Genomic DNA, 19,931 nt, shown 5'->3' with positions numbered 1-19,931 from the left:
AAAACCTGGCCACACAAACCCAATACAATGATACAGCAAAAAAGCATTTTCTTCCCCCCACCTCCTCGAGCTGCAGTCGCTACCAGCTGCCCATCACCTGCAGCTAGACACCCTGACTGGAAAGCTGAGGGGCAGAGGCAGAGTTACAGAGATGACAGGGCAACTGGCACTGCACAGAAACCAGGCACCATGGGAGGGCCAAGTCTGTTCAGTACTATCTCTGCCTTCATGGGCTTCTTTAATCTCTAAAAAAACCATCAGTGGGGTGCTGCAGAGGGAAGGGAGAAATGAAATACCAATTACATCGTGAGGAAAATCAGGCAAAAGACTACTGCCCATGATATGCTCAGAGGATGTGCCCGTGGCAAGTGACAGGGGCAACAGCAGAAAGGACAGTGAGCCGATGCTGCATTTACGACAGTGCAGTCCCTCGAGCAGGCAAGCGCTAATGGAGGTGGGAAGGGAGAAAGGTAACTGCCCGGCGAGCCTTGCTTGTAAAGGCACATGTGGACATTGTACTTACTATCCAGAGAGTGTTGAGTGGACAAGTTTGTGCCCCAGTGGGACACAAACTGAAAATCATAAAATTCCATCAAAACGTAAGAAAACACTTTTCTATTGTGCACGTGACCGAGCACAGGTTGCTCAGAGAGGTTGCACAGCCTCCATCCTTGGAGATACTGGATTGGAGACAGCCCTGAGCAAACTGCTTTAGCTGACCCTGCTTGAGTAGGGAGGCTGGACTAGACAATCCTGAAAGGTCCCTCAACCTCAGCCATTGTGTGATTCTGTGATTTGCTAGTACCTTTTTTTTTTTTCCCAGTTTCTTGTTCTGTTCAATCTCCCATTAAAAGAAGGCTCACAGTGAAATTCACCATTGTATCTATTAGTTTGGGAAAGGAGAAAAATTTGAGGCTATACCTGCATTTTGATCTAAAGTCCATTCCATGCAATACAGAGTCATCAGGTTTTGCAACAGCGTACTAATGATGAACAGGCCAATATTGCCATGGCTGCGTTCAGCTGTGCTTCTGAACAGAAGATTAGCTCAAGAATAGCACCCTCTGCTATTGCAAGACTGAAGCGATGTCCCAGCTCCTTCGCCATCAGCTTCTAAAACACCACATTTTACAACGTGGCTTTTGTTAAGGAAAACAATGGCAGTTTTCCTTAAATTGGTGTTTGTAAGCTGTGGCAGGAGCTGGTAAGAGGCTCTCGCTTCACGCAAGGTCCTGAGGCTGGGCTACTCATGTTAGTTGGAGCCTGCTTGTTCATCCTCTTTTATTAACTTTGAACCCACCGGCCCACTTCAATCAAATTAAACAAGCTGTGTCAGAATCAGCAGCTGGGCAGAGGCATAAAAGTTGCCTGTAGGACATAGAGACTTAAATATATGAGAAATCTATACACAGATGATTTCATACTGTCCCCCAGGGGCAAAATAGCCTTAATTCAGTTGTCTAAGCTTAGGTGCCTAATTTTAGACTCCCTGGCGTATCCTGCCTGGCCTTCAGTTGTTGCTCCAGAAGGACTCAGGTCTCCTGCACGTTCCCTGTCAGCCGCACGGGGAGATCTTCGTTACTCGAGGCCATCTCAAATGACAACAGATTGCTAGCTGTGGGAAACAGAATTGAGCCTACTGGCCTTATCTGCTTATTTCACAGTAGATTCATGGTCTGTTTATAGTTCAGATAGTACCAAAATAATGTCACCACTGAAGAGAAAAGGTCTCTCTCAGCTCCATGGTTGCTTGTTCTCTTCAGATGGGCAACCAGCCACCACTGCCTGGTCAATCAACAGAAGCATAGCTCAAAACCAAGCACAGCGTGTTATCGTCCCATATCTGGTGTTAATTAAGGAGCACAGCAGGGAGCTGGGCTGCTGGCAGGTAGATGCGTGGAAAAGGGATGGAGGCTGTAGGCACTGTCGAGGAAAATGATCTAGAGGAGAGTTGGTCTAATTGCAAAGGGTAAACTCACAAAAGAAATGCGGGAGAGAAGTAGGATTATAGTACTGGTGAGGCTGTAGAGTACAAATCCAACGGAAATAAGGCTTTATTAGTTCTGCTAGTCTTTTCTGGTTTGGGTGGGTTTGGTCGTTTTTTTTCTTTTCTTCCTGAAACACTCTGAAATGATGTTTTTTTAATGAAAATCTCTCTCAGATCCTTATCCTCAAGTGACTGATCAGCCTTAACAAGCAACCAGACTTGAACAGCTGAATAACTTAGCAACAATATAAAAACAGCCATCTGGGAAAAGTCTTGTCAACTCTTCAGAACCAATGCAGAGGTATTCTAGGCACGTATATGAGAGAGGTTAAGATGGGTTGGCTGATATTCTGCATTTTGACATAGAGATTGATGGCTGGTGTGAAGACTGAGTACACCAGTTTGCACTGTCATGGGGATCCATCAAACAAGAGAATTAGTGAAAATTTAAATTGCGATGGAGGAAAAAACATTTCCCCTTTCCCATGCTCCATTTTCTAGAACAAGCCTTCAATTTTACTAGAAGCAAATGTGATTTTTTTTTTTTTTTAATTGGGAAGGCTTATTTGGCATAACTTTTGCCAAAAAGAATCAGAGGAAAGCATAACTTTGTTATGAGGGAGGACTATTATCCTGCACTGTGGTTAAGCCTATATACAGTTTTTAAGGTAAACCGAACACATTTAATTCTTAGAAAGGAGAACTGGCAAATACATTCCTCATGGCAGCTTAACTCTTTTAGAATTTAACTATGTACGCTCATTGAAGGGTACTGTCAGACTGTACCAGAGATAATGAGCCAACTTAATCACCAGAATAGTTCCAGTATTCCCTCAAGTTTTGATATATAGCTTAACTGAGAACTGCATCAACTTGCACATCTGATGCAGACTCGCAGGGATTTGGATGAAAGCCACCTATAGGCAGCATTAGAACCTGGCAAGCTGGTTATCACTCTTGGTAATATGTCTTTAATCCATGGGAGGAAGCTAGTCAAGGTTTTAGTTACAGAGGGCCAAGTCTTGGGGTTACATAAATTAACAGTTCCATTGAAGTTGAGAGAGTTATGCTGATTTAAAGAAGTTGAGGTTCCAGCCTAGAAAGTGAATGAGAAAGCAAAGCAGGGCAGGGAGTGACAATCATTTTTAAGGAACATTTCAACAACTTGCAGATTAGTCCTAGGCAGTACTTACATCCTGGTTGGACATCTCCCAGTATGGTCTCTCACCGTAGGACATCACCTCCCACATTACAATCCCATAGCTCCACGCGTCGCTTGCCGAAGAGAACTTCCGGTAAGCTATAGCTTCAGGAGCAGTCCACCTTATGGGGATTTTTCCGCCCTGGAAAATAGGTTGAAAACTTGTCAGTATGACTAGAATACAGAATAGCACATGTTTAAAAGAAAAGAAAAAAAAAATATGTATCCTGGATGCTGAGATTCTACGTTCTGTCTTCTGTCAATCTGCCTTGTCAATTTGCTGCAAGTGGAAAGGAAGAAATACACCTTTTCAGAATTTGATAAAAATTTGGTTTCATTTATAGTCTAATTCACCAAAACCAGCACTTTGTGAAAACAAAACTCAGTTCAAAGAACAGAGAGCATTTTAGATAATGCATGTTTGCTCAGTCATATAACTCATCAGAACGTGCCTTTTGACTGAAAACATCCCAAGCCTGAAATTCCTAGTACCTTGACATTTGAACTCGTTTTCCTTAAATGAAACAAAAACATCTCTTGCAAAATGGAACACTGAAAGCACTTAATAAAATTCTATAATCAGAAAGGAAACTATAGGCTTTCTATTCTTTACTTTTGATAATCTCTTCTAATTTTTGTTATGCCCTTTAAAGATCCAGGTAAATAGGAAACCAAGTGTGTTTCTAATAGCTGTTTCCTTAGGATGTTGAATAATTTCATTCTGCAGCTTTCAACTTAAAATCCAAGTGCTACCTCAAAAAAAAACAAAATTCAATCAACAAACCTGACTTATTCTTTACAAGACCGCAGGATGCAGAACTTTTCTCTGACATTAGTAATTTAAACCGTTGAATCTCTTCTATTCTCCCATAAATAGTTTATGCATGAAAACGACTTTTCTGTTCCAGAACAAAGTATTTCTTCTCCAGATAAATTCTTCGTTTCAGAAGTATACATTTATTACCATTCTCCATTTAACTCTTTACAGAAGTAGAGAGTGAGCGAGCTGTATGCTTAAGGTGCCACTAGATGGTAGAAGGAGGCAGGCAATAGAGCTGAGCTCACTTAGCAGAAGTTGCTTTCAACAAGCGGTAACAGATTCTGCTCAGCCTTATAATTGTATTCCTGACAGCAACAAAAGAAGAAATTAACCAGAACATCCGTTTGGCAATTGAAGAGAAGCCACAGTTAAAAACAAGTATGTAAATCTTGGTTAATTTGCTTTGAATATACAAAAAATGGTCTGTGAGTTGTTGAGGCCTGACTTCAACTGACGGAGAAGATGCTTGTTCTACCAAAAAAGCGTTCAAAAGCAAAGCTCTGCATCTGTGGTGATGCGCAAGCTAACTTCTCATCACTGAGTCTCACTTGATGATGAAAAATGTACGGTTAACATTTATGTTGTATGATAGTTATGATAGTACCCGAGATGTCCTTTGGATGATGTTGCATTTTTTGCAGCTTCTTATTTAATGCCTTTGCTTACTCAGTTGAAGTTGAAGTCAGTGGCAAACCACTGACTGACTGGAGCAAAGGTAAAGGTAAAGGTAATACTTTATTTTGTATTTTTGCCCAAGCACCTCCCCTACTCCCTTTTCTTAACCCAGTAACTCGATGGTCAAATCACTCCTCTGGCACATCAGAGATGTAAAGGGCTTTCCGTCCCACCTGCTGCCACCTCTGAGCCTGCCCTAGCCAGCACTGCGGGGGCTGACGCTCTTGGTCCCTTCCTGGTACAGCTGTTCCACTTGGGAAGCAATTACAAATACTTTTGGGGGTGAGAATAAAGAAACAGGGTGACAAAAGAGATTGGTGATAAGACATTCTCCAAGGAAAGACCAGCCTAAGTTCTTGTCTCTTCGCCAGGAAATAGCTAAACCTTCTAAACACACTGGGTAAGGGCATTTGGTGCTTGATCTCACGGTCTGGTTGGAATGGTGTTTCGGTGGGATATGTGAGTCCAGGCCTCCTGAGGCAGTGGGAGATTTAGATATTCAGTGCCCCAAATGTACACTACACCCTGGGGTGTCTAACCAAAAGGATGGATCCTCTGAGGAACAGACAGTTTTAGGGTCTAACTGCAGAATTCAAAAGATCTCCTCGCACTGCAGAGTTACGGGCCTTGTCCTTTTTACTGGATCAGGTTTAGTCCTTTATTGTTAAACATTTTATTGCCAAACGTATGTAATTTCATCCTTAGATCCCTGGCTTCTGCAGATTTTTGGGGACAATATTTTCCTGGCCTAAGTCACAAGGTCGTGGTAGGCATTTAACTCCTTCTTTGGACCTGGACACTTGTACTTTTTAAAAGGTAAACAACAGTCATGCTGATCCGTATCACAAGAGACGCTGCCCTGACAACCCTAAACGCCCTTCCTCATCATCAGCGTATCAGTCCTGGCTGACAAATGATGTAGAAGGCGAGACGCTTGTTCCAACACAAGAGTTCACTGTCTGAACCTTGTCTGACCAAGCAATCTCCCTTGATGCCTTTTCCTTTATGTCCACTCCAGATACTTTCTGAAGTGCTGCCCCACCATTTGAAGGAGGATGCAAAAGCAAAATTTCCGTATGATCTTTCCTTATCACAGATTTCAGGAGATTACAGGAAAAAAAAAGTCTACTAGTTTCAATGGTTGTATAAGACTTTGTTTATCAAGGGAAACTGATGAATCAACAAATTTACTATGAGTCAGATTTCTAATTTGGACAGTTTTATTAATAATCTATTATTTTTTGAATTTTCACAAAAAGTTTTATGTTAATAATTAAATATCTACATGTAGGAAAAACACAAATCTATACATGCAAATAAAAGGCATTTGGATATTTCTAGATTTTACTTTTAACGTCTAAGACGTAATACGGATAACATAATAGGAAAATTATTTTTTAAAGTGTTTCCTTTTCATAAATCTGATTATGTATTCCCAAATTATACTTAATAAAGAGGCCACATTGTGAGCAGCATTTACAGCTAGATTTGTGTCTACTGGCTAAATATAAATGAGTTTTAAAGAATCTGATTAGACTCTACAACTAGTTTCATGATAGAGCTTTACTGACCGATCCCTTTTGGACTGAAACAGTAGTGGCTCATTGACTGTGAAAGTGAGAATGGAGAATAGAGTCGTAACAAAATTCAAGGCAGTTCATGTTCAAGGGCATAAGATGTGTTCAGTGTTGTCACGTAAAAGAAAATTCTTTTGTGCTGGGTGTAATGGCAAAGTGAAGCAAAACCTCTAAAATTTTTACAACGGATTCAGCTTATGTATGAAAATGTTATATTCGTAAGAATGTAAATTTCAAGACTTAATTATGTTTGCAGAGTATCTTTTTATGCCAAAAAGTTGATTTATTTATTTGAAAGCCATTCAAAAGGCGGAGATTGCAATATGACTACCTTAAGAGACGTATATGACTGAACAGTAGTAATAACCGCTCACGCATAATAAAAGAAGACGTAAGGTTTAGAGTAGCTGAAAATATATTTCCTGTTTCTGATTAGAGTAATAAACAGTGTTACTGATATTGAACATGTCTTTTTACATTGTGATCTAACTGGGAAAATAATAAATGCGATATTGTTTATACAATTCCCCACCTCCAAATTGAGGTAATTTAGAAATCATCTACATTTGACTATTGTAGCAATGAAATCTATTGCAGCTCCCTCCATCAGGAAGCCCTTATGCAAGCCCATGTTGCTTTTAGATTATTCTGGCTCTTTTGGGGGGCAGGGGGAAGGGGCAGAAGGGGTGTTAAGACCCAAATTGTATTTCTGCCTCATCTCGAATGTTAATAATGATATCAGTGATAAGCTAATTTTATTTTCATAGTAAAAGAACACTAACACTGCTATTCAAATAATTTGAATTCAGCCTTTTTTTTTCCATATGCTTCCAGCTGAATAGTGTCTATCTCCTGATTTTTTTCTTGATTGTAATTTAATAGACATTTTTACCACGCAGTGGCAAGAGTCCCCTTGGAATTAGCATATCAGGCTCACATTGCTTAGCTTGTAGCACAATTTAGAGATCAGGCCTTGAAATGAAATTTACCCCCTCGCCCACCCACACCTACACACATGCTCGCTTTCCCTGCAGAGGTGGCAACAGCGCGGTTTGCCACAGATTTAAAGACAGAATTGGAACTACATGTTGCAGAATGCCTCATTCTTTACCTCAAGCTATGCGTGAGAGAGACGGTCTTCCCAAAATGCCGTCTCTTCTTTGAGCTAACAACAACAAAGTTCTTATGATCTGTTATTTGAAAAGACCCCGGCAACGCAACTGCCACTGACATTATATATGGTCCAACAGGCCAGAATTGCATTTTTGGCACCTCCCATCTGATTTTTTTTTTATTTTACATGTTAGACATCTTCTTAAAAACAAGAGGTGTTAACAGTTTCTTTAATTAAATATTTAAACACATTTTCAAACTCCAGGGGAACAACGTAACTGGCAGCTACGGCCCATTATTCTACAAGATGAAGGTCAGGATATATCAGCAAGCTGAAAATGCAGGATGGGAAAAATGACAAGAGAGGGCACAGAAGAAAAGAAGGAAGCCTGTTAGATGCCCAGAACTTTTGGCATGCCCTGCTAGCTAATTAAAGCCAGGAGTGATACCACTGAGAACCTTAGACATAATACTGAAGGTAAGATGTATGAGCTCCGACTGGATGTGCAAAGACAACGACACACGTAAGCAGCCAGAAGCAAACACAGCGCATCAAACTCACGATGTCCCAGAGCTAGCAGTGATGTGAAACAAGGCCTGTTTCGGTTGAAAAGCCTGTTCTCTATTCTCCTTGAATGACAAGGCACTGCAGAGACTGCAGTTTTACTAAATGCTGAGGTGCAAACCCATCAGTTCCAGACGCACAGACACCTAGAACTGTCTCTTTCTAGGACAAAAGGTACTGAACTATGCGCGCCATTAGTCTACCCTGGCACAGTAATTCCTATGCATCTGTCAGTTACTATTCCTTTATGTACGATGTTACTGAATCGTGCAGTAATTTTCTATGACACAAGTGTAGTACCTGTCTTTTTCTCCACTTCAAATGACAGAAATGGGGAAAAAAACCCAAAAACTTCAGAGTGAAGAAAGACAAAAGCAATGAGAGAGATTAGTTTTAAATATTGGACCTAATTCATCATTCTGTACAAAAGCCTTATGCCACTTTACTGGAGCGATGCTTTTATTTGAGCATATGAATAAAATTTTTCATGTGCACAGTTACAAGTAGTCAGAATTTAGCATCCTCAAATCATAATTTAGAACTATTCAGTATTATCAACAGTCTTCTCTAGTGTCTATTGGAATATCAGAGAAACTACATGGCAAGATAACAAAACTACTCTGAAAAGGCTTTTCAGAATTTGCTCTCATTATGCCCAATTTTAGTCAGTTCTACCAATCTTTCATTTCCCTTAGAACTGAAACGAACAAAACCCCCTGATTTTCAAAAAAACTGGATTTACTTTTAATGTCTGGGAAAATATTAATTTTCTTTCAAATATCCTGATTAACAATGCTAAAGTTAAATATGTGGAACTTTAATTTCTCCCCTAAGTTAGCCATCCAATTTTTCAGAACAGGTTAGTTATGATTCTGAGAATAGGTCAATTTTAGTGCATATTAACCCCTACGGTACACATCTATTTGTGTCTTCAAAAAGGGGGAAAGCTGTTGATGGATGGAAAGAATCAGCACTTAAGATACTTGCAGCAGTACCCCAGCCAAGATGAAACGTCTGTCCACAGATCATCAGAAACACTTCATGTTAACTAGCATTAACATTAGAGGTATAGCAGGATGTTTCTCCAAAACACTCCACCCAACATGTCATTTTGTCTTCCTAAAAGTCATCAGTAAGATGAATTGAGTAGCAGTATACATACACATAAAACCTCCAGAAAAACAGATATATCCTACCTTATTGTCTTTTCGTTCAAAAATTAAAGAATTAAAATATTAAATTACTTTGCTAAAAATTGAAAAATTATGAAATCAGGAACGCTCTCCAAACCAGCTGGGATTCGCATTAGTAGTAGCAGGAGCATTTCCTTTGAAACGAAACACTTCAACATGCAGTCCCTTGCCTGTTGCGAGGCACTGATCTTCACTTGGGTTGAAAGATAATAAGAAGTCTGATAAAAATGCATAGCTTTGACCCTCAAAATCCACATAAGTGAAATAGTAGTGAATATTTCTGACCGCTTACATCTGTCCTGCGTTCGTGTTTTCTTGACAGTGCAATTTAAAGAACTTTATACAATGACAAAGATACAGCGCACTACTAAATACAAGTGCTTGATACCACTGTCTCTTGTTTGTGTAACTAACCGGACTACAGACATCTTCTTGTTAGCCATGATGCCTTTCTCTACAAGATGCTCATTGGAAGACCCAAGGTTTTTACCCATTTATTTTAAGAACATACATTTCTTTAGTTTTTAAATGAACAAAGTAGTAGAGATTGAGCAAAAGGGGTCCATGGTTGAAGATGAGCAGAGGTCTCACTCTTCCAGAGTCGAAAGCTCAGTTTGCTTTTTTCAGAACAGGGAGGGGAGAGAAAGTAAAGAGGAAGAGGGGAAAGACAGAAAAGAGATTAAAAATGATTCAACTTGCAGAAGTTAACTGCTTTACGCATCAGCGAAGACAACTAGAGCTGCCAGCAAGGGCAGGGTTGCTCCCTAAGGGTCGGGGTGCCAGGAGCAGCCGTCACGCAGGCTGGGCGATGGCCTCTGGGATAGGGTGCACCCCATGGTGCCTGGGGGGGATGAGCAGGGCAGGGTGGTGATGGCAACGGGTGCTATAGACAGTCCTGTGAGCATCAGGCGAAGGCAAGGTAGCAAGTCAAAGTGAATCCAGCAAATCCAAACAACTTCAGTCCAACAGAGCTGGGGCAGGGTCGCTGCAGCAGGGATTGATGGCCCCAGGCTGAGCTGAAATAGGGTCCTGGGCCCATGGGCAGGGGTGGGGGGAAGTCCCAGGGGAGGCCAGGCAGGCCAGTAAGGACTGGTGGTGTCCTCAGAGCCTTGGCAAGACCTAGACAACTGTACAAAGACAGATAAACACAAGTATTTTGCAAAAACTCTTTGAGACTGGTCTTTTGAAAGGTAATGGTGAGACTGGTGGAGCCAAGGAACCTCATGACATTTTAGAGAGTGGGACTTTGAATTTCCCTGGGATTAAGAATGCACCACTGAATTTTACAGTATTGGGTGCTTGGCCCTCAATCACAGAGAAACCCTTTCTTTTTCTGAAATTGAATATCAGAACCATGCATCTCTACCAAATCCAGTTTAGAAACTATAGGCCTACTTGACAGTAATGATAGGAAAAAATGTCATTTCTCTTGAAACTAATATTTCTGGCAAAGATCTATCTTTTTTCAAGAGCATCAATTTCAAGCTATCTGCCAGCTGTGTCAGCACAGCTCACATTACAGCCGTAACCAATTTCTTGAAAGTTACTCCTACAGAGTCCTTCAATCTGCACATCCAGAGCCTAGCCACTTTCCTTACACAAGTAGTCCTACTGCAGTCAATGGAAAAGATGAAAAGGATTTGTTCCGAGATGCTCATTCGAAGGATGCCTTACGTTACACAACTCTGTAACAAAGGAGTTTGCTACAAGGTCCATTCTTACTGCAGAATTGAGTTACTGAATAAAAAGATTTCTCTAAAAAGAAGTAATTTAAATTGAAATTACAGATGCTACTAGGCACTATGCTTTCTTAAAAGCATCAACAAAGTCTCTGAAATATTGCCTCTGACTTGCCCAGGGCTTCATGACGTGTTTATTATTGGAGCAAAAGTAAACTGTTACCATGCGCTGCTTGAACACTTCATGTCATTAACTATCGTTAACGATCTCACAGCTAGTGATTTCCAGATGCTTATCTAGTTGACAAACACAACAAACAGCTCCCATGTTTCAGTAATCAAGCGGCCTCTCCGTGTGCTGCCATAATGCCCAGATCATTCACACTCTCCTGCCTTGCCCCCAAACCCCTACCATCATTCCTTCCACATCATACAATTTGAAGTGGTCCAAAAAAACTCAGAAGCATATGGAAGCTTGAAAATCGAGGACAAAGTGAAATGGATAACATAACACCATATAAGCTGTGGTACTGTCTCCAGTATACGTTTTCATAGTCCATTCTTTAGGATGCTGTACTAGAGAGAACGTAGGAACCTAGATACTGAATTCATACACAGCTTGCTCTGGGGTACACTAGATTTTATTTCTCTGAGCCTTCTTCAAAACTTTAATCTAGAAATGAGTCGGAAACATCACAAAAACTAGGCTTTTCTTTTGAGAGTTACAGTGCCACACACAGATACACAGATGATGATGATCAGAATTATTATGAGGCTGAGCTACTCTGCAAGTATCATTGCTTTAGTTTTCATCCCAGCTGCATCAGGAAGTGCAGAGGAGAATTAATATCTTAGGAACCGATGAATTAAATGTTCTGCTCACATTTTTGTGAGGTCAATTCTCATTTTATCCTGAAGGACTTTGCCGGTTATTTAAGTTTCAGTCAATTAATGGATAAGTAGCTTGGTCAAAAGATAGGGAAAAAAAAAAGAGTCAGAAAGAAAAGGTCAGTTATTAGAGTGGCATCGCCCAGGGACCAACGCTCCTGTCCTGCTGGCAGCATATGCGGAATCTACAATACAGGCTGGATGGCGAACAGGTAAAATTGTGCTAGCAATCTAAAGGTATTCATGGTAGTAAAGATGATGATTGACCATAAAAATTTGCCCAAGAATCTTACGATACTGATTTGCCAAGTGATAAAATGTCACAAAATTCAGTGTCATAGTGAGGGACACAGAATAAAACGCTCCTAACTTTACATAAAAAATAACAGGACTTTGTACTAAGCTATCAGTGCTGAAGACAGATCTTGTGGTTATAACAGACAGATGGCTCTGTAACGTTAACAACTCTGTGCTCAAAAGCAGACTAAAGGGGAAAAAATGAAATGAAATGATAGAAATGATCAGGAAAAGAAAAAAGCATGGCACTGTTGAAACCTAGGATATTCCGGCATATTGCTTACTGATTGCAGTCTTGATCCCCCATCCCAAAAGGATACATTGAAACCGACAGACCTGCAGGGAAAGACAGGACGGGTGTTCAAAGGTACGGAATAAAAGAAACTAAAAAAGGTCTATACAACCCTGAATATGATAGAGCAGATAATAGGTGGAGAGTATAGAACCAAGGTGCATCAAATGTAAGTGGCAAGTAGTGGATTAAAAACATCAACAAAAACCCATTTTTTTTCTTTTCTTTCTTTCTTTTTTTTTTTTTTTTTTTTAACAGGGAAACATTGATATAGGATGTCATGGGCTCTAAAAATACAACCACCTCTAAAAAATAACTAGATAAATTTACAGAAGAAATATTCATGAAAGATATTATATATAAAGACCTACCTGTGATTTCAAGAAGTCTTTGAGCCACAGACCGCTAAAACCTCAATAACCGAAACTGAGAATGCACCATTGCATGTGCACTCTCTTATTCTGGTCCTCCTTGGACTTTGCTACTTGCTTGTATTTTGGAGACACGCTTCTGCGCTCACGAGCATTGTGGCCATCTGAGTTTGGTCATTATTGCCTTCCTATGATCTCAGTTCACTTGCAGGTAAAATATAAGCACATGGTATAATAGTGTAACTGGAGAAAAGTGGATGGTAAACATGTTATCAACATTTTGGGGGAAGGAAAGTGAAAGAAAATGGAAAAGTTTAAATTTAAAGGAAGGCACCTGAAGTGAGACGTTCTTTGACGTGAGACAGTATAATTGTACCTGGCGATCTGAAGGATCACAAGACATTTGTTTTTTGCTGTTGATTCTATGACTACATTTCTATGTCTTTGTACAGGACCCCAACATTTATAGATAACCTTTATGACTAAACCCTTTGACAAGAGGCAATAAGTAGTTCTACTGTTGGTAAGTTTTAGCAACAGCAAAAGGACCGAGTACTAAGGAGATAAAGTGGCGGACTGTTATCTGCAAAAGTACTGCCCTGAGATAGTGGGGGCTGGCTACTGGGTGAGTGCAGGGAGGGCTGATGTTTGCTCCACGGAGGGATGGCACTCTCTCGTAAAGATTTTGGTCTCCTGTCTTTCTTCAGTAATACATAATTTCACTTAGGGGAAAAAAAAAGGGAATAAAAATATTCCCAGACTGTTGGGAAGCATGCAAGTTTCACATCTCTAAGTGAGCTCACATACTGCATAAAACTACTGCTTATGTACTGTAGGGGAGAAGGGAGAACAGATGCTGATGAAGGCAAAGCAGCTGAGTCCAGGGCCATGGGTCAAGAAGCATGACAGGGGCCAGGGACCTGTCAAATATTGGGCACCATCTCCTGCCTTCCCACCCAGGGACACGGAGGGATGAAAGTGAGGAACGGCTTGCCAAGGCCAGGGCGGGCAGTGATGCTCAGCAGAGAAGCGGATGGTTAACAGCAATTTCTCCTGCACTAGACCAAAACGTTCCCAGTGCTGCCCCACTGGTTTTCCAAAGAAATGAAGTGTACGAGCCGCAGCTGCGCTGCCGGCATATCTGTCTGCCAGCCAAACTCCTGGCTAGGAGCTTTGAACCACTAGCAATGTCAAGAAATGTGGATGACAGAAAGGTAGAGATGGGAAACACATCAACAGCTAGCTCAAATCACCTAAACATGGTGTCTACTGTCCCTTTAAGTACTGTCACTTGCTTGCTAGCTGTCATTTTAGGAAAATATAGGTATCCCACTGTCCCGTGTCTGCCAGTCCTCTGCAGAGATCTCAGGTTCCTCATGATATCTCAGAGGGCACTGCACCTCTGCATATAGGCAGCTGATCCATCCCCAATTCCCTACATATTTCATGAAAAGCAGTATCTAAGCAAAGGAGAGAGATTGCAGTATTTCTCCTGACGGAAAGGCAGAAGAACTCGGGACGCTGCCATTCTTCTGGATCAACCAGGCAGCGGCTCAGTGGCTGACCGAGCTGCACAATGTCAGGTACAACATGCTGCCACTTGCCCAGCTGGCAAACTAGACAAACATTTGGGCTACTGGAGAGATAGGTATAGGGATGTGGAAGGGGCTTATGAGTAAATTGATATTGTATGAGGGAGGGATCTAAGCTTTGCCAAGGAAGTGAAACTGGTGGAGCACAGCAAGAAGCTGTGAAGATGCCATGTGGAGACCCTGAGAAGATCAGAAGCTGTGCTATTTGAGGCTGCAGAAGACAGCCTAAGAACTAGGGTAACTAGCACGACAACGCAGCTGGTGTACGTAATGCAGCCCTAGGACACAGGGCTTCATTAACTTGCTTCTCATGAAAGAAATTTTTGCCTATCTGACCAAGGAAGGTATCCCGTTACAGCAGAAGTTACAACACGGCGTTATCCTACTGTAAGTGTACAAACATGGATGAAGCGTATCACCAAAAAATTACAAAGAAATGAACACACGAGAGTAGTTTTCAGTCCAAGGTAGGGGCTGCTTCACAACAAAGTTTCTCTGATATTTCTATTCAGTTTAGTGACATACTGGTATTGTCCATAGATCGCTGCAGCGTGGCAGCATGCAAATTGTTGAATAATAGGATAACCATCTGTTTGATGATGAATAGTTTGGCACAGAAATGTGGTCGAGCCTTCCTGCAGATATCCAGGTTCAACTAAATCTCCGTCAACCGTCTGAATAAAGAGCACTGAACATCAAGTTGGTTTCTATTTCACTATCATTGGCAGCTTACCAGGACAAAGCATTGACAAAGCTTATGATAGCACCTCCAGCCATTCTAAAGGCAATGCCAATTTAATATAGAGGGTTTACACTAGTGTAATGTTGGCTTACAGACACTGAGAATCTGCTTCTGACCTTTACAATAGCGACATTTCTTAGTATTGCACTTCCTAGACTTTTGTACTTCTTTTCTATATCTTGATATATTTGAATTTAGGCTGTTCATGAATTGTGGCACTGGGATACCTTTTGTCCTATAAGTCCATCAAATTTACTCCTTGTATTCCCCAGATGGCATAAAGTTTTGAGTAATACCCTATTAGATTATCTTTTTCTGATGATGCATCATACTAAATCATCATCTGACTGATGATAATATAAAATGGGAATAACATATTAACATAATTTATCATCTCTGTACCTTCCTCAGGGGATATTTTACTTTATCATATAATATATTAGTTGTCACTTTCATGATATATTACAGTAAGACATCATCAGAAGGAAACATTTTGATGAAGTAGTACTTAACAGTAGAGACTATTATCTAGGGATAAACAGCCCCCAGGGGTACTTTGTTTAACAGAAGAGTGTAATGCAAAGGTAAGAAAATACACGGCATAATGAGAGATGTTATTATTCTCTGACATCAGCCTTGCCACTGGTGGTAGACCAGCTGTGGTTTATCTTGGAACAGTAATTTATACAAATTGCTCTACAGCCTCTACGCAGTGATGACTTTTGCATTACCTTCATGAATTCACCAAAAAGCGTACTCAAAGTAGTTGCAACTTTTTTTACCTTTTAGAGTGCCTCTACAGATAAAAAAAGCCAGTGTGTTTATTTCACTAAAAATCTACCTAGTTCAGAATAATGAAAAATCAGGAGGTTTTGTTGGGTTTTTTGATTTGGTTTGGGCTTGTTGGTTTTTGTTTTTGGTTTTGTTTTGTTTTGTTTTTTAAATTTAGACATGTTAATTTAGCAGAGGTAGATTGGCAAATGACAAATCTTTTTTAACCACAAATTCATTGAGAGACAGCCATTTTAATAATTTTTAGCATTCAGGCTTCATGCACATTAAGCTTATGCATCTGGCTAAGTTATGGCAAAGCTAGCTAAACTCTAGCTAAACTTAGTTTAGCTAAAACTGTAGTTAAACTGCCTTCAGGTACAGATGCATGGCAGTCGTGTTTACATGGCCAGCTCGCATAATATACGGTGCAACTTCTGCGGGAAGTCCCCTTTTTATGCTATAACAAAGCATATGCACTGACATTGCCTTTTTTGCAGTCATCTCATTACATTTATCTACTCAAAAATGAATATATGCATATATTCATCTATATATTTTTTTTTTATATATATGAAATGCACTTCCAAACCTGTTCTGGTGGACAGCGAAGCAATATGAATTCCAACAGGCAGCTCTAGCACAGCTGTGCCTGCAGCATCTGAAGGTAAACTCTTTCAGATAATAGCAGTGGGGAAGAGGGATTAAATCAAAAGCATTCAGTAGAACGTAACGACATTTTAAGGAAGAGCAGTTTTCGCCTTTGTCTGTAGATAGTTGACAATTTACTCTTTTGCTTCCCTTGATTTCTGGATTATGACGTTGTATACTTAAGGAAATTAAAGCCAACTGGTTTTGATATCAATCAAGTATGAAGTTATGGACTACTAATGCATCGTTTTGATTCCTTATTTTTAAGATCTTCTGTGTAAAGTGCTGAAGTTCAAGCCTATCTTCAAAACCAGAAATTCCTATCACTTCAAGAGCCAGAATGCTAATCAAAGCACCACCTATTGTCACACTCACAATGAAGCAGGGTGTATTTCACAGCACGTGCATCCCTCCATTGCTTGTTTCAGTGTAGACTGGAAAATTTCTGGAGTGGATTTGTGATCATTCTTAGTAATTCCCAACAACCCACAGGGTCCCTTCAGTTTCAGTGAAAGAACTGAAGAAAGAACTTGAATCTTGCAAAGGATGGGTATCATACTTACACCCGGCAAAAACAGTGGTATCAAGATGAAAAACTTGTCAGGTAGACTCAGTGTCCAGAGATTTAACACCACCAAAAACAACACTGAAAAGAAGCCACCATCCTTTAACAGCAATTTCCTGAACACTACTTGATTTATTCCAGGTACTCACTAATTACAACCTCAAGAATGTGCTCTGGGAAATTGATCTAGATGAGCAATCTATCCTCCTTAACAAATTTCCACACCTTCTGGCATACTCTCTGAAACTTTCCCCGTGACTAGGGCATCAATATCTCCACAGCATATATTCTTATGACTAATGAAAACAGATTGGGCTGCACTTTTGGCGTAACTCAACCTAACTTAAAAAGTGAGGCGCTCCATCCCCAATCACACAATCATGTACAACATAAAAATCAATTAAAAGGAAAAATCAGATGCACAATTGCACTATTTTCTTCTCGGGGTATGATGTAACATTCAGAAAGGAAGCCCTTCACTGCTCTTTCTGTGCTGTACCCCACAGGACAAGCATAGGATACTGGCCCACCAATGTGGTCATTCTCTTGGTCGTCACCTACATCGAGTCCATCTGCTTGAGTTGTTCACTGGGCCCTCACATGTTACTGCCTCAACTGACTCTTTTTCTTTTCACATCCATGCCTCTGTTTTGCTATGATGTGCTACGAGTGATCTTTAATTAGGCAACTTTTGCTGTTTCTCAAATACAAGTGGGGGCCAGAGATCTTTGGCTTTTAAATGTATTTACTACTGCTGCTCCTGCTGATTTATCTTGGCTGAAAAAAAGTACATCTCCAGTCTTAATCTGTCTGGGGTCATAGGATTCAATCCAACATCTTTACCTCTTGTTCCATGGTTTTAGGCATTATTCTTAGTGGCAGTATCTTACTCCTTTTCTTTTTGCTTTCTCTGTTTACAGAAGACATGCAATTGCAGCTAGCTTTCTAGCTAGCCCCATGCGCATAGACATTCCCTTGCTTTCCCCAAACTCTTTTTTTTCTGAAGCTCATGTTTTCCACTCCAGGTTTCCTTTGGGATGCTGGAATGATCATGATATCATTTGCCTAAATGCAGCTGTTTCGGTGCATGCTTTTGGTCCGTCTAGCGCTCCCTCCCCGTTTCATCCACAGCTTGGAACTCAAATCAACAAACCAAAAAAACCCAAGAACAGGGGAAAAATGAGTCTCAACTTCTCACAGCTCTATAGAATTAATGGAAGCAATGGACTGATCAGTTTTTTCATGTGTATTGCTTTTTGCAATAAACACAAAAGTGTGTCCATGGAATAAAGCCATGGTATTTTATTACACATTTGGTCTTTTTAAAGTGCTTCAAAAAAATCTATCAGTTGTTTAAGATTTTCAGCAGTGGGATATGGGCAATTGCTGCTGCATTAAAAATGTCTACCAAAAATAAGCATGAGGATATTTAAATAATTTTGTTTATTTTGGCATCTGAGGGTTAAAAAGCTCAGGGTTGAAACTGCCTTCTTTAGATTCATGGTAATCACAGCAAACGTACCATAAAAATATCTTGAGTCAGAAAAACAAGCTTGTTTTTATATTGTTCCTCAATTGTCTTCACAATTACATAAAAGCCTATAAAGCATTTGTGTGAGGTACACTGACCCATAATGGTTTTTCCAAGCACTGTAACTAAATTAGGAAAGTTGTTTTTCACACTTCATATTTTAGAAGTATTTCCAAAAAACAAGAGGTGATTTTGCTGAGATTCGTTAAACGTTAAAATGGTGCAATAACACTGCTTAGCCATTTTGTTCTTCAGAGTGCTTTACAGCTCCTAACTAATTACTCTCATGGCAACCCTCTGAAGAAGCTACTGGCTCCATTTAACAGTAGGAAAAACAGAGACAGAGGTTGAGGACTGTCAAATACGCTGAGTACTTGCAACTCCCACTGGCAATAACTGGCTTTCTAGATGTTCACTCTTACTGAAAACAGGCTGTAAATGATTTATGATGGATAAAACTGCAAGGTAAAAGAGCAAGAACCTCCGGGATAAAGTTCCAGCTTACGCAGTTGTTGGTTTCCTGGGCTGTGCCTTCAGTGGGGAGAGCTTTGGGATGGATTTTGTACTCGTAAAATTAGAAGAACAAATTAATGGTCAACTGCTACTAATGTTTGTATGGACACCTTTCTACTTTGCAGTCTGTTCACTTAAGCAAAAAAAAAAAACCAAACCACACACAAACCAACATACATATTTTAAAGAATGAAATAATTATAGACAAAGCAGAACCAGTTCTATTGTGGTACAGAAAAATCAAAATTATTTTCACAGTAAGCACCTCACCAGGAAAGGACAAAATATGCGATGCAAGGAAAGGTATTATCTTTAACCATTCCACCTTGGAGCAATCTTTAGAATGTTTACTAGTCCTAGCATTATACTCCACATACAATTGAGAAATGTTGCAAAAGTTAGTAAGCAACAGTAACATATATAAATCTCTAGACTGTTAAATAATTAATCACATTCACTATCATAAATCAAACCTTTTCCTCAGTGCAGTGCTACAGTCCATCTCCCGAAGTACAATGGTGTTGATCTCCTATCTCTGATCTTTGTAAACACTACAAAACCAGCAGAAAGATATTTAACCTCTAAGAGCACACAATCTGTTCCTTTTCCTTTTTTTTTTTCAGTTTAGCCCAAAAGATCAGAAAGCAAGCTAAGAATAACTTCTCTCTTTTGTTACTCAACTTGCATGCTAACTTTCATGATGAAAATCCAGTTTCATATCTTAGGCTTGCATTTGTGGGTTTTTTTTTTTTTTTAATTACATTTCATTCCTCTTATCATTAATTTAATTAAGTACACATCGCCACTACTAAGCCGCGGGAACAAAATGTTGGCTTTAATGTGTTGCTGTGGGACTTGTCATCAAGCCAAATTCACAGATGTTGCAATGAACATGCGGCGTTTGGTCC

At 40.1% G+C, this 19,931-nt stretch overlaps 1 protein-coding gene across 1 annotated transcript in view; it reads right to left on the bottom strand.

Moving 5' to 3' along the window:
• Window positions 1–3,180: 3,180 nt before the first annotated feature.
• Window positions 3,181–19,931, bottom strand: part of LOC104158355 (ephrin type-A receptor 6-like) — a gene marked incomplete at both ends in the record, with an annotated part of 37,004 nt that continues 20,253 nt past the window's right edge. Inside the window, one exon of the mRNA XM_009695974.1 lies at window positions 3,181–3,330. Coding sequence (XP_009694276.1) covers window positions 3,181–3,330 — 150 coding nt within the window. The remainder of the gene's footprint in view (window positions 3,331–19,931) is intronic.

This window comes from Cariama cristata, unplaced genomic scaffold, assembly GCF_000690535.1.
Source record: "Cariama cristata isolate BGI_N322 unplaced genomic scaffold, ASM69053v1 scaffold9992, whole genome shotgun sequence".
In the NCBI taxonomy this organism is placed as follows: domain Eukaryota; kingdom Metazoa; phylum Chordata; class Aves; order Cariamiformes; family Cariamidae; genus Cariama; species Cariama cristata.
Note: the sequence above shows the minus strand (reverse complement) of the source record. Positions and strands in the feature narration are given on the sequence as shown.